The sequence below is a fragment of the Leptosomus discolor genome, chromosome 1 (genome assembly GCF_034619465.1).
Source record: "Leptosomus discolor isolate bLepDis1 chromosome 1, bLepDis1.hap2, whole genome shotgun sequence".
Classification (NCBI taxonomy): domain Eukaryota; kingdom Metazoa; phylum Chordata; class Aves; order Leptosomiformes; family Leptosomidae; genus Leptosomus; species Leptosomus discolor.
The window spans coordinates 164,857,004-164,870,320 of record NC_141391.1 but is presented as its reverse complement, the minus strand read 5'-3'; the positions used below and the strand labels follow the sequence as shown (position 1 = coordinate 164,870,320).

Here is a 13,317-nt window from a genome sequence, read left to right as displayed (position 1 = left end):
TGTTTCTATCATCTCTCCTTTCTAATCTTTCATCAGGACACCTTCTTCTTTCAGGAAATCTATAGACATTAATCTTCCCCTCAAAGCTGGTATGTGTATAAAAAATAAATCCGCAGAGGTCTTAGGATAAACACATCATCCACTGAGAAGACGTCTTATCTCATTTTTCTGTCCTTGCTTTCTCCTCCCTCTAACACTGCAAAGTCTTATTTCATTCTTTATGCACCTTATATACGATCTAAGCATAATCTAGGTTGCAGCCTCTCTGGCACATGGATATTACCCTCTTTCTTTGACTGTGAAGGCCAAATTTGTGACACTATAGAGCATAATAATTAATTGCCGAACAGAAAAGGTAGTCACTGTCAGAGTGTCAGAGCAGATTAATTCATCCAGTGCCCAGAAAGAATCCAGACTAATCATTTCTATACAGTGACCTCTGTCCCTGCTCCGGAAGGAACACAAATAAAGGTGGGAGACCAGACCTGACCCATGTCACCCAGCCCAGGGATGAAGCCCACCATTCCCTCCCTTTGCTGCTGACCTCTCCAATCATTCCATTCCATGTCCCATTGATCTTTTTCCCATGCTTGCCATTAGTCACCAAGTAGAGGTCATAGGTGAACTTGACAGACTTCGAGATTTTCTTGAGGATGTCAATGCAGAACCCCTTGCAACATTTCTTCATGTAATCTGGCTCCTCATCGGTTTTGTTCCTGAACCATCACAACAATAATGGGTTAAAAGACTGCAGAAAACTCCCTTAATTCCCTTCTGTTGTCTGCACACCCCCTCCCACAATATAATGCAGAGAATTGCATTTGTGCTATCTGTGCTGGAGAGTGATGGGACACACTATGACAATTTGCCCAAAGGGGCCTGTCGTGAATGGACACAGGCCAGGCTGGGCAAACGCAGGTGACTTTTCTAAAAATTATTATCAGGGTATGATGGGATTATCCCAACAGACTCTCTACATTCTGCTGAAAAGGGAGAGCCCAATAGGAGAAGAAAAACCCAGGGGTGCATACTCGGTCACTATGCGTTTTTGGCAAGGGACCGTGTTCCTCATGCAGGTGCCACTTAGGGGGTCCACATTCTCCACAATGACGAACGGTGCCTCTTCCAAGGTCACAATACTCAGGTGATCATCCTCGCGTTCCTCAGAGTCGGGATATAACTCAAAGCGGGGCCACACATAATATTTCATCTGCAACTTCTTTTCCTTCCATTTCCCCACCTGTGGAGACACAAATCACAGAAAATAGACTTCTAGCTGCCCCATTCCTCTGCATCAACCACAGCTCCCACAGGCCTGGGCAGAAGGACCACTCTGCAGTACCCAAGCTCACAGCTCATGTAAAATGAGGACATTTCTGGGGAGAAAATGGGTTCAAACCTGGGGGAAGTGAAGAACAATAAAGATGTCTGGGTTGTCCTATCTCTGTGATGGTCTCACCCTCTGAGAGAGTGAGTGGATGACCAAGCGGATACCATCACTGTGGTCAAACAGGCATGATGTCTTTCAACTTTCTCAGCTAAACAATAGGAACAGTTTTTTGTCTCCTAAAATGCTGACTTCAGCCTACTAGCCACAATCAGTTGTTTTTTTTTTTCCTGCTAAAATAGAGAAATATATACAAATGCTGAAACAGATATCATTTTGAAACAGAAAAATTTAAATACTTCACCTGAAAAAAACATAACTTCTTTATTTTTTCAAAATTTTGTCATAACTTGTTTTCAGTGAAATTCATCAAACAGATTCACTTTAGCCAAACATGATGTTGTCCACAAATAACTCCTTATGCTGGAAAACAGTTGCACATTCCTAGTCAGGACTGAGTTCTTCCAAGAGACAGGCAACTGAAGAGGGAGATGTTCTGCATTTTCAGGAGTGACTTCACAAGAGAAGAACATAGACAGAGGTGCTTGCTAACACTAGTTCTTGCTAACAGCTGCTAAGGCCTTAATGAAATACCTGGTCTTCTTCTTTCACAGTGACTTGGTTACATACCTCAGCTGGAAACAAGGAATTGCTCTGTGTTTCTCACACATGAAAAATAAAACCAAAGAGAATGTACAATTTTTTAATTCTTGTTATTTTTCCATAAGAATATATTGCAATTTTAGATCTTTTCATTATCCATTTCTTAAGCAAACAGAGATCGTATCTTCAGCGGTCAGAAAAGGGATGTGAGACTCAGTTGCCTTATACCTACTGCCATAAATAAGAGTTGTTTTGAAGCCACTCCAGTCCTGAAAAGACGGTATGTGTAGCACACACAGAGCCCATGGTAGACCATTCCTTGCAAAAATTTCACAAAAAGAAAAAACTTGAACATCAACTATGCTTTCAACTATCAAAGCCTTGCCTTTGTTCTCAATTCCTCCCATCACAGTTGACACTAATTAGCACCTTGGCTGGCAGCTGAAGCTGAGAGGGCAAGAAACTAACTGGGCTTTAGAAGGAACTTTCTTGCATGATCCTGAAAGAAAGCCCTCCAGGCCAGGGCTGACACACGTTGACTTGATGGCAGAGGCAGTGTGGGTGTGGGGGAAGCTTGCACGACTGCTCTTAGCAGTGTACCTACTTGGTGGGTGAACAGAAAAGCTTCATTCCACTGCAATCCAACACCCCTCCCACCACCCCCAAATTTCAGTCATTTATTTATTTAAATGACAGGACGGGAGGGAGAAGCACTCATTAGAAGCTCATTAGGTGTCAGCGGTTATTCCGTGAAACTCAAAGCCCAGCTGGTGTTTGGCATTTGAGAGCAGCTAGAATTCACATAAAACACTTGTCACCTTCAAAACAAACAAACAAATGCTTCATCTGGCCATGAAAGAAAAATCCACTCTGGGGGCTTGTGGAGGGAGAAGAAAAGAAGAAATGACCCAGAGACAGCAGCCTCCCCACCCATCCCTGAAGCAGGAACACAGCACCCTGGTGAGGACAAGGCAGCGGGTTTTGTAAGATGGGGGTGAGATTTTGTAAGTGGCCAGGCAGCTGGTCTTACCTTCCCAAGGGCCCTTATGACAAACAGTTGGCAAAAAATGCCAAGGAGAGCTTGTCCCTAATATTCCCTCCACCCACAGAGTCACCTGCTTGAATCAGCAAGCAGGGCACACAGTTATTTTTCTTCTTTTTTCTCTTTTTTTGTTTTGTTTTGTTACTTGAGTATGCAGGGAGGAGTTGTTTTAATTCTTAAATACACTTTGAGCAGCAGGTGAAAGCTGGCAGACCGGGAGCCCCATGAACTGGTGGCCCCTGTTGACCACAAAAACCAGATAGCATTGTCTAGGGCAGCAGTTGTTCTGTACTCATGCTAATACCTAAGCCTGGATGTGGAGGGTGAATTTCTGAGGGAACAAAAAGCATATACTCACATGCTCACCCAGGGTCTGCTCAGCCTAGACTTCCCACTTGTTGACCAAGCAGGTCAATTTATCATCGTCTGAGCTACAGATTTCTGCAGAGCAACTTTAGCCCTCAAGTAACTGAGCTCAAATCCCCAAAACCAGTTCAGTGAAGCCACCAGATAAGCAGAATAACTGCACACATGGGCCTCAGTAGAGAACAGTGATTAAGATGCTGCACAGAACAGCCCAGACTTCAGCTCGGTTACATTAACTTATCATAGAAATAAGTGGCTGATGAAAGAGACATCTTGCAGAATCTCAGCAGCACTTAGATATCACAGTAATAGGCATGATATAAACCCCTAAGTGATAAATTAGATCAGATAGGCAAACCCAACTTGTAATTACCCAGAAGTTCTCTGGGACAGAAAGGGGAGTTCATAAGGCTGTGTGCCAGGCACGTTTCACAGTGTTGTACTACATGGACAACATTATGAAATTAGGATAACAATGACAGTCTTGCCACAGCCTCCTGCGCGCTGAAGCACCTAACCTGCAAATACAGTAGTACGCGTCCTTTCCTTATTATCTCAATAAAATCATTCTAAATTGTCCAAAGAGGAAGAAAAAGAAGATGTAGGGGAATGTTCTGACCTACATTTTTAAATTAGCAATGTAGTGTCTCAAGAATACATGCTAATATTACACTTCATTGCTAACCTGAACAATTATGCATGCCATATACCTGCAGACATGTACAGATTTGAATAAGCAAAGTCAGAAAAGCTTTGCGAATTAAGAGAGTGCAGACTTCTTTACATGCTCATGTATGCAAGGGTCAAATGTGTAAGCATGTAGTTAAAGAAGAGTGGGCTTAAGCAACATGTGGGCAAGGACAATGAGGATAGTAAGAAACACCACATGTGCAAACGATGGAGACAATGCAAGAGAAAGAAAAAACGAATATGCAATATATGCCAGATAATCTACCATAAGAAGGAAGGAGTGATTCACTGTGGGGACAGAGGTTAGCCACAACAGAATTAGATGTCACAGATTTGTCCAGGTAATGATGCCTACTCTTAAAGAATATAACCTGCCAAGCTGTGCAGAGCAGAGTAAGGCACTTCTGAAGTCTCAGGGTATTTGGTATTAACAGCTTGTGAACTGTTATTACTTAGGTTTTGCTCAGTGCTGGCCTCAGCAAAAAGAGGAAAAATAACCCATCTCAGGCATCCTACATATTTGTCTCCCTGCAGTTTCAAGACCCACTGGGTGTTCTCCAATCAGAGTCTAGTCATCCAAACTCCCACTAGGAGCCCTGGAGGGTCACAGAATCAGCAAAAATAAGGATGCTAGGGAACTTTAAAACCCCCTTTCTAATCATGTTCTCCAGTCCCTAGGTGTGTTCCTGTATGCCAGGGCAGGGCTCCTAAAAGCCAGAATTTCACCTTAACTTCCCCTTGCTCTGCTTGTACCACATCTGATCTTACCAAGAAAAGGAAAGTCACTCTGGTTTGGGGATAATTTTGGAGGTGTTGAGGGAGGGAAGGAGCTAACTTTTACCTTAGATATAAGATCCTTCTTTGGAACAATCTGTTGGAAACTGAAGTCCAATACATTTGCAAAGAAATAAAGTAAGAGCTATTGTAGAAAAAAAGTCAATCCTATATGCTACTGGTTTGCCTAAGTATATAAGCTATCCCATGCAGACAAAAGTTAAGATTGCCTGTGCAAAGGAAGAATAAGTGAGAGCCTTCCAAAAGCCTTCCAGCAGGCTGGCAAATTGCATTAACAGCAGTATAATGCAGCCAGAATAAAAGAGTTTGTAGTATGTTAATAAAAGGTGTATCATATTAGTTCCCTGAAAATAGTTCTTAACAGAGGCTTTTCTCTCCTCCCAAAGGAAGCTAAGGCTTGTAATAGCCATTTGTGGCAGATGTTTGTCTAACTGTCCTTACACTGACAGAGAGCCCATGGTCTCCGTGAGCAGTCTATTCCAGTGCTTAACTATCCTTGCCATTAAAAGGGCTCTTTTCCTGATGTCTAACCTAAATCTTCTTGCTGAAATTTCTACCAGGAAAGTATATTTCCTTATTCTTCTACATGTGCTTTTTTCAGTGTTATCAGGTCAGTAAGATATTTATAACACAGAGGAGTTGGTAGTCTCCTTCAGTGGGTATCTTATATACTACATTGGCAAAAACACTGCCTGTTCAAGTGACCAGCACTCAGTGTCACCGTTTACAAAATCCTTACCCAGATGGGTAGTACGAAGAAGTACAAGATAATCCCATGAACTTCCAAAACTGTCTGTTCCAGCCAGGACAGAAGCCAATCTCTGAGCTCCTCCTAGTATGCCAAGGCAGGACTTCAAAGCACAAGAGGATCTGGAGAAACCTCTAACTATTGTCAACAGATGGAAAACGAAAACCTCCTCTAAGTTTGGCTTTCAAGGACTAGGCAGCAGAATACAATTCTGGATAAAACAGAAATGTTCAGATACATTTCTTAGGCAAGATGCTCAGAAGCATTTCGTTCGTACTTGGGGTAGAAGTTCAGAGGTAAGCCTGAACCTTCAAGAGCTTGTTTTTCAGCAGGCTGCAGGAGACCTATGTCCGGGCAAAGTCTTTTGATAGTTTTTATTTCATTCAGGCTCCGATTTGCACCGTGCCTTGCACCACTCTCTTTTCATTTAAAATCTTCTCTCAATTCCTGCCACTCCTGGTATAGAAGAAATACAAAAGGAACAAAAGGGGTTTAGTTTCATTTACAGAATAAAAGAAAGACCATTCCAAACTCACTTAGGACTTCAACTGTTTTCTGCATTTCCCCAAAAGTTCTGTGTTTCCTCCCTCATTATGTTTCTTTTTTCTTTCTTTTTTTTTTTTTTTTTTTTTTTTCCCAGGAGCTGCGGGGCGTGTTCATTCCAGTGGGGTCGCATTAAGGCAACAACACAGAGCATGGATTAGAAGGCAGAAATTCCCTATTCAGCCAAGGACCTCTGGAATCTGATCTGCACCCTTATGCCTCCAGTCCACGTTGTGTAAAATGGAGATAGTGGTATGTTTTCACCTCTGGGGTGCACTGTGTAGATAAACACAGAAAAGACCATGAGGCTCACAAATAGTATGGTAATGAGGAGACACACACATGTGTCTAGAGCTAGATGAGGTAATGTGTCTGTGAACAGTGTAAATGTGAAAACTTCCTGTCTTTTATCTTTGCTGTCAGATAGTTAACTGGAAAAAGCTTATGTAACTTTTACACCTGATTTTAATATATGAAAAAGGGAAGATCAAATATAGAAAAGGTAAAGGTAGGATGTTGGGCAGCAGGCAGAAAATAGCAGTGTTATTGGTAATAAGCTGACGGAAAAGCATACCTAACTCCTCTGGGAAGCAGGGAGAGTCCAGGGAGAAATAAGAGTCTTGTCAGTACAATTCGTACAGGTCCTGAATGAGGACATGGGAAAATCAGAACAACTGGGCAGCACCTGAAAATGGCTACTGTAGGTATAATAGAAACACCATAGAAATAGCAATTATAACTGGGACACTGGCAATAGAAGTATGCACTGCTCAGGGTACATAAAAGTAAAGGTAAACCTGGGGGATGCTGTTGTAACCTTAATGCTGCAGTAGACTGAAGAAATAAATCATGCATAAATAAAGTGGATTCATTCAAGATTGAGATCGGTTTTGGAAAAATATTTTTTCTACAAGATATTCCACCAGGACTGAACTACAGAGATCTACTGTAGCTCCACAGGCTTGGTTTTCAGTCTGGATAGAGATGTCATTACTGTTATTAAAGAGAAATTATATCAGGAACTAAGTCATTATGGGAGCTTCATAAAGATAAGGTGGAGAACAAATGCAAATTTTAACAGCAGCACCCTGATGTCTTTTTTTCTGGATCTGATAGTTGACACCTTACCCCAAAATTACTCAACAGGCAATAGGTCATGCTGTTTTACACTTGGTTTGGGCAAAGCAGTGAGGAACCTTACAGAAAAGCTAGTTATCAGAAATAACCTTGGATTGAGTGATTATGGGAACAGAGAGCCTGCCTTAAAGGAGGAGATTAAAAAGCTTGTTTAACCTAGATAAATGAAAGCCAAGAGGGGATATGACTGCTCTGTATAAATAAAGGGGGGACAGATACACAAGGTAGGAAAAAAAAGGGGTTTTAAGCAGGAAAACAATGTTGGTACAAGAACAACTGGTTGTGAGGAAATTTGCCTTGAAAATAAGATGGATTTTAACCACCAGAAGAGGGAAGGTCTGGAACAGCTGCCCGAAAGAAGCTGCGAAAGCAACTAAAATGGGGTTGAGAAGAAGCACAACTGGTTTGTACCAGGCCATATGATGTTGTCGCCTAGAGTAGCAGGGATGGGACCAGATAAGCCTTTCCAGTCTGGTGGCCTTGAGTAAGTAGAAGTAAGAGGAGGAATCCTCTGTAGAAAACCGTTTCCCCTTAACTACTCAGCCTGCAGATGTCAAAACTCAGTCTTAATCGTTATATCTCTATCCCCCAGCTGACCCACATGAACACAAAGACTCTTGTTATTGATATCTCCACCTCCCAGGCTCATACTTCCCTCATTCAGCAGCAAAACCTTCTCCAGCGCCCTGAGACTAGAACATTCCTCTTAGCCTTCACCCAAGCTGGTTGAGTCAAGACTCTCACACTTGCAGTGTTGACATTCCCAGACATTACCAAATGTGTAATTCCTGTGATGCTACAGGTCTGTATCCTTATATAGGCTGGTCTACAGCAGGTGGAGAAGAGATGCCACAGAGAGCAAAAATCTCCTGTTTACAGACACTTAAGGTGATTAATTAGCCACATCAACCAAAGCAGACAGGAAATGGTTGTGAACGCTCCACATGCAAAATTAATTAACATAGAAACAACACTCTTTCCTGAACCTCAAGTTCACCTTCCACAACCACCTGGGGAAGGCTGCTTTCTTCACTGCACCTGCAGAAGCAGGAATTGCTTCTAATAGCCTTTCAATTAAACATGTAGGGTGCAGTAGATAGTGGAATTCTCCTCCCTCTATATTTATACAGTGCCTAGCATATAACAGAGAGAGGTTCAGCTTAGAATACAGACAGGGTAAAGTACTTGCTCTTGCTTTACAACTCATTCTGGGAATAAAAACTCTTCTCAGAAACACAGTCCCCAAGCTCACTGAGGTCTGGCATTTACACAGCTCTTTTTTTTGCTGAAACATTTATTTCCTGGTGCATTTATATGCTTTTTGTAGTTGCTGAGGTCCTGTCCCCTGCCATGATTAGCCTGAGAAGGTTAATGAGATATACTTTGAGCATTTCTGACTTCTGCAAAGTCAGTGAACTATGGAGCTCCACTGGTGTCACTGAAAGGTCAGAGCTGTGAGAATGCCAAAGTGTTTGCCTTGGTAAATCATTTCTCCAACCCAAAAGGTACCAAGAGATCACTACAGGCATAAAACCAGCCAGGATCACCTCATAGCTCCCTCTGGGAGATAGTGTTATTCTTGGTGGTAGCTTTAACTTGCTAGCCCAGGAAGTAGTTCATCCAGGCAAGGCTGGCTGATGCAGGAGCAGCATGGTTTCCAGGGGGACATATTTGTTCAAGGTCCTCAGTGCTACCTGATGTACACATAACCATGATTTATGGAAATGCAGACTGCAATCAGCGCAGGCATAATTAGGAGGCATGAGGGGAGAGGTTAAAGGAAGCTGTTCATGGCAGTAGGGGCTGTGATCTGAGTGGGCTGGAGGATGTAACTCAGCAAATCCATAGCTTCGGGCAGGGGGGGCAAATCAGGTGTTAGGATTTTGGAAGAAGAATTAGAAAAAAAAAATATATCTTAACTAGCACTGCAAACTGACTGCACCATCCAGCATAACCCACCTCCAGCTAACAGGCAATGACAGCACCTGGCTCAGGCTCTTACTTCAATAATGTTGTATCCTTAGAGCCATCATGCCCTTCTGAAATGGCTCTGTGTGAGGAGAGGGGAGCTTACTATAACGTCCTAAACTTCAGCAACATTAGTCTATTCTGATTCTAGTCTGGGAAATAAAATCTAAAGCCAGGGAGCTTATAATGACCCTATCGTTCCTTATCTAAAATGAAAAAAGGTTTCACCTTGAGCATCTCTGCTGCTCTCCTCTGCAGAACCGTGGGGCAGGGGAAAATATAGCAAGGATACTGGTAAGATTGCATGTTTTGTTCACAGCGGGGTTGGGAGTCACAATGGTTTAGAGAAAAATGTGGGTTTATGTGCATGTATAGGCATCTGAATGCTTTTTGAAAGCATTTAGCGGTCTCTCGGAGTGCATTCGCATTGTGCAGGTGTGTGTCTGCATCCAGTACGTGTCCATGCATGTAATGCCCTATCTAATGATTTTTCCCCTTGGCTTTCCCTGTTGAGTGCTAGGCTTGGGTTTGCATTTTGCTGAGCTTTCATTTCTTTCACTCAGACTTCCAACACAACCTCACCCCACCCCCCTTACACAGGGATGGGCTTGCCAATTCACACCGCAGTCTAGGAGATGGTTTAGAGGTTTAGCTGGTAAGTGGGTCCTGTACGGTGGTGTACAAAACCCTAGCATGTGTTCCCCTGTGCAGTGACACCTACTCCTTATACCGAATGAGTATCTTTCCCAGCATCTCTTGGGACCTGAGGCTGAAGAAATGTTTAAAAATGCAGATCCAGAGGACGGCCAAAAACGTTCCCTTGTGCTGAGAAAAGCTAAATGTTGAAGCAGACCCCGGCAGGGTTAGGAGAGGAAGCAACATGAAGAGAGAGGGGGTGGGAGTTGCCTAAAGCTCACTGTTTTCTCAGCTGTGCAAGCAAGACCGAAGGTGCCGCTTTGAAAACCATCTTCAAGAATATCAGAGCGATCCTTTAACTTTCACCGGGGGGTGTCGCAGCGGGTGAAACACCTCCCCATCCCGAATACACCAGCCAGAGCCCCTGCCCTCCGCACGGCAGCCCCCGTTGCCCCCGTGCAGAGGCGCACGCCTGCCGGGAGAGGCACAGCCAGGCACAGCCGCATGCCCGCCCCTCCGCAGAGAGACGCAGCGTGCTCAGCTCTTCTCTCGCTGGTGAAAAGGGGAGAAAAACACCTCCTCCGGACGAATTACTGCATATGTTGGGAGCAAGATTTCAGGGAAGGCAGTTACAGAGCTGCACGCCCCTGTTTCTTCCTTCTCCCACCACTGAGAGCTCTGGGCAGGGGATTGCAAATGCTGTCCTCACCTGCCGCACACCCTTTGTCCAGTTCCCGGCCCTGGCTTTATACTGACACAGCCACAGCCAGTCCCACTGCCTCCACACCTTCAGGGTGCGTGTCTGCAGTCCCCCCACCCAGCCTGGCACATGGCAGGGGGTCCTCCTGCACTCCACTGGGGCCGTCCCAAGGGGTAGCCAACTGAGCCACCGCTCCAAGTTGACACTGTGTTTCCAAACCAAGCAGAAACACCAGCTCTGCTCTGCACCCTGGTTCTCTGCCAGGTCTCTTCACTTGGCTTTGCAAAGGAGCCAGATGGGAAGTAAAAATGTGGGATAGGGGCAATCACGGACACCCTTACTGATTTCCCTGTACCCTGTGTGTGGTTAAGGGGGCTGCTCTCTGGCATCCTTGCACCTCTTCTTATCCACAGTTTCTCTTGCCTGTCTCTGTGGAGAAGGCATGGAGATAACCTCATGCCCTGACTCAGTTTCTCCCTCCCTCCTTCTTTCTCTTATTCACTCAGGTGCTCCCCAATAAACACAGGGGACTGGGGATTGGGGTGGTGGGAAGTAGAGGCAGCAGACACCCTCTGCCTCATCTGCGTGAGCAGAAAGGGATGGTGGTCGCTCATGCCCTGACTCATCAGCACCCCACCTCCCACCCACCTGTCACTGATGTGCACTCATGGACATGGTCCCCGCTGCACAGACCTGTCTCCTCATGGCTGCCTCCATCATGTCTACAGTCTGCTGCCCTGCTGCCCCTGTGCCAGGACCAGCCACAGCAGTGAGACTAGTGCAAGCAGTGGAAAAACCTGCAGGGCTTGGGGAGTAACCCATTGTGTGACTTCCCCCCCATCACAGTTCCCACTGACTTAGAGCTGGGCTGGGTGGTTTGTCCCCATCCCCACAGTGCCCAAACGATAGCCTCATCTCTGTCCTGAAATTAAGTGCTGGCCCAAACCACAGCAGTGTCAGCGCTGTGCATCTCTGCCAGCAATGAGCATTGCCAGGGTACTTCTGTCCATGCTGCTGCAGAACAACCCATCATACAAGACAGGCTGCCAGGCCAGCCAGGAGCTCCCAGGAGCTGGTGTGGGCTGTACTCCCCAGCTGGAGACTCCTGCCTTAGGAGCTTGTGCTTCAGCCTCTCTGGTGGATAAGGGCTCCAGAAAGAGAGCCCACGGGCTGCAGGACCTCCACCTGACCCACTGCTACAGCCAAGCACTGGGCTTTGCTTGAAAACCACGGTGCTCTGCTGTGTTTGGGCAGAGTATTAGACAAGACCTGCCAGCTCTACCTATACCCGACAGAGAAGAACCAACCCTTGGACGGAGCCCACTATCAGGGCAGCTGGTTCACTGCACACACACGTGCACATTACTGCCATGCTGGCTGAAGCCAGCAAGCACTCTGTGAGCAGCAGGGAGCAGCTCTGCCAAAGATTTTGCTCCTTTCCCATCCCATACACAGGTGCAGACCACACACACACATGCACACACACAGAGGTACCCCCAGCAGCACTTATCCTAAGCTGATCTGGGCTTGAAGTCCAGGCAGAACTGCCAAGGGCCCAGCTGAGGCCATCTGGGTTGCAAGTCATCTCTGTGCAAAAGGAGTACAATCAGACCTGAGTATGGATACAGAGGGAAGTAACCTTGAAATCAGCAATTTGGGAAGGAGAGAGGAAGCTATGTATTTGCCAAGCCTAGCTGGCAAAGAAGGGTTAAGCCAAGGACTGCTTTCTTGGCAGCATGGCCTTAGGGAGATAAAGTCCTCCCCTTCTCTCAGCCCTGATGGACCTCAGGCACACCTATTTTTCAAAGATTTGCCTGTCATTTTTGTGCCTAAACATATCAACACAAAGCAGATCTTGTGTCATTCCCTTTTTGCAGCCTAGAAGTAGGGGCACAGGCATGACAGAGGCAGTCTTGGAGACATAAGATGAAGTTAAGGCTCTCAGCAGGTTGCAAGAGGTCTTTTGTGGCACATGTAAGTCCACATATGGAATGGCTTCTTGCAGTCTGGAATTAGCTGGATTACTTCATATGTGTATTTAAATGTGTGTGTACTGTGTGGCTACTCTATTATAAGGGGAGTAAGTAGTAAGCCTGTAATTGGGTCCTCTGACATTTTCTATTACAAGAGTCTTCAGGCCGGTTCTCTGAGAACAAGCCAACATCTCCATGCTTTGCAACAGGTATTTGAGAGTCAGCAGGGAAAAAACCCTGAGGCTAAGGACATGATTTTTACTTTGGCCCATCAAATTTCATTCACTCTTAACTGCATTATAAACTGTTAAATAATCATCACTTCTTTTCTGTCACTTTCTTGCAGAAATCCTGGCTGACAGCCCAAACAGCATCTGAGCATAAACATTTTAAGAGCTAAGCCCATCAACCCAATAAATCAGTGGGGACAACCCCACCAGTACCACAGTCAGTACAAGAAACACCTCAGCTTTGGCAGAGCAAGGGAAAGGCAAAAGCCCAGTCAGGTTTCCCTCAAAATCTGGACAAAACATCCAGGTTCTCCTCTATCTTTTAAATGTGCCCCACTGTGAAAAGGTCACTTACACTCCACCATTTAGGATGCAGAAGAAAGGCAAACCAGTTTGAGCTGTCGTGACTGTCTGTGGAACAAGTACAGGTTAGTCACTGGGTTGAGCAGTCAGACTCAATGCTGAAGGCTCAGCATGCATGAGAATGAACAACACCTTT

General features: G+C 45.1%; 1 protein-coding gene across 1 annotated transcript in view; it reads right to left on the bottom strand.

Moving 5' to 3' along the window:
- GRIN2B (glutamate ionotropic receptor NMDA type subunit 2B) overlaps positions 1 to 13,317 on the bottom strand; it is a 169,935-nt gene that overhangs the window by 28,938 nt on the left and 127,680 nt on the right. The window contains exons 4-5 of the mRNA XM_086469920.1: positions 1,032 to 1,240; positions 545 to 716 (exon numbers count right to left, since the gene is read on the bottom strand). Of these exons, the coding sequence (XP_086326046.1) occupies positions 545 to 716; positions 1,032 to 1,240 (381 nt within the window). The remainder of the gene's footprint in view (positions 1 to 544; positions 717 to 1,031; positions 1,241 to 13,317) is intronic.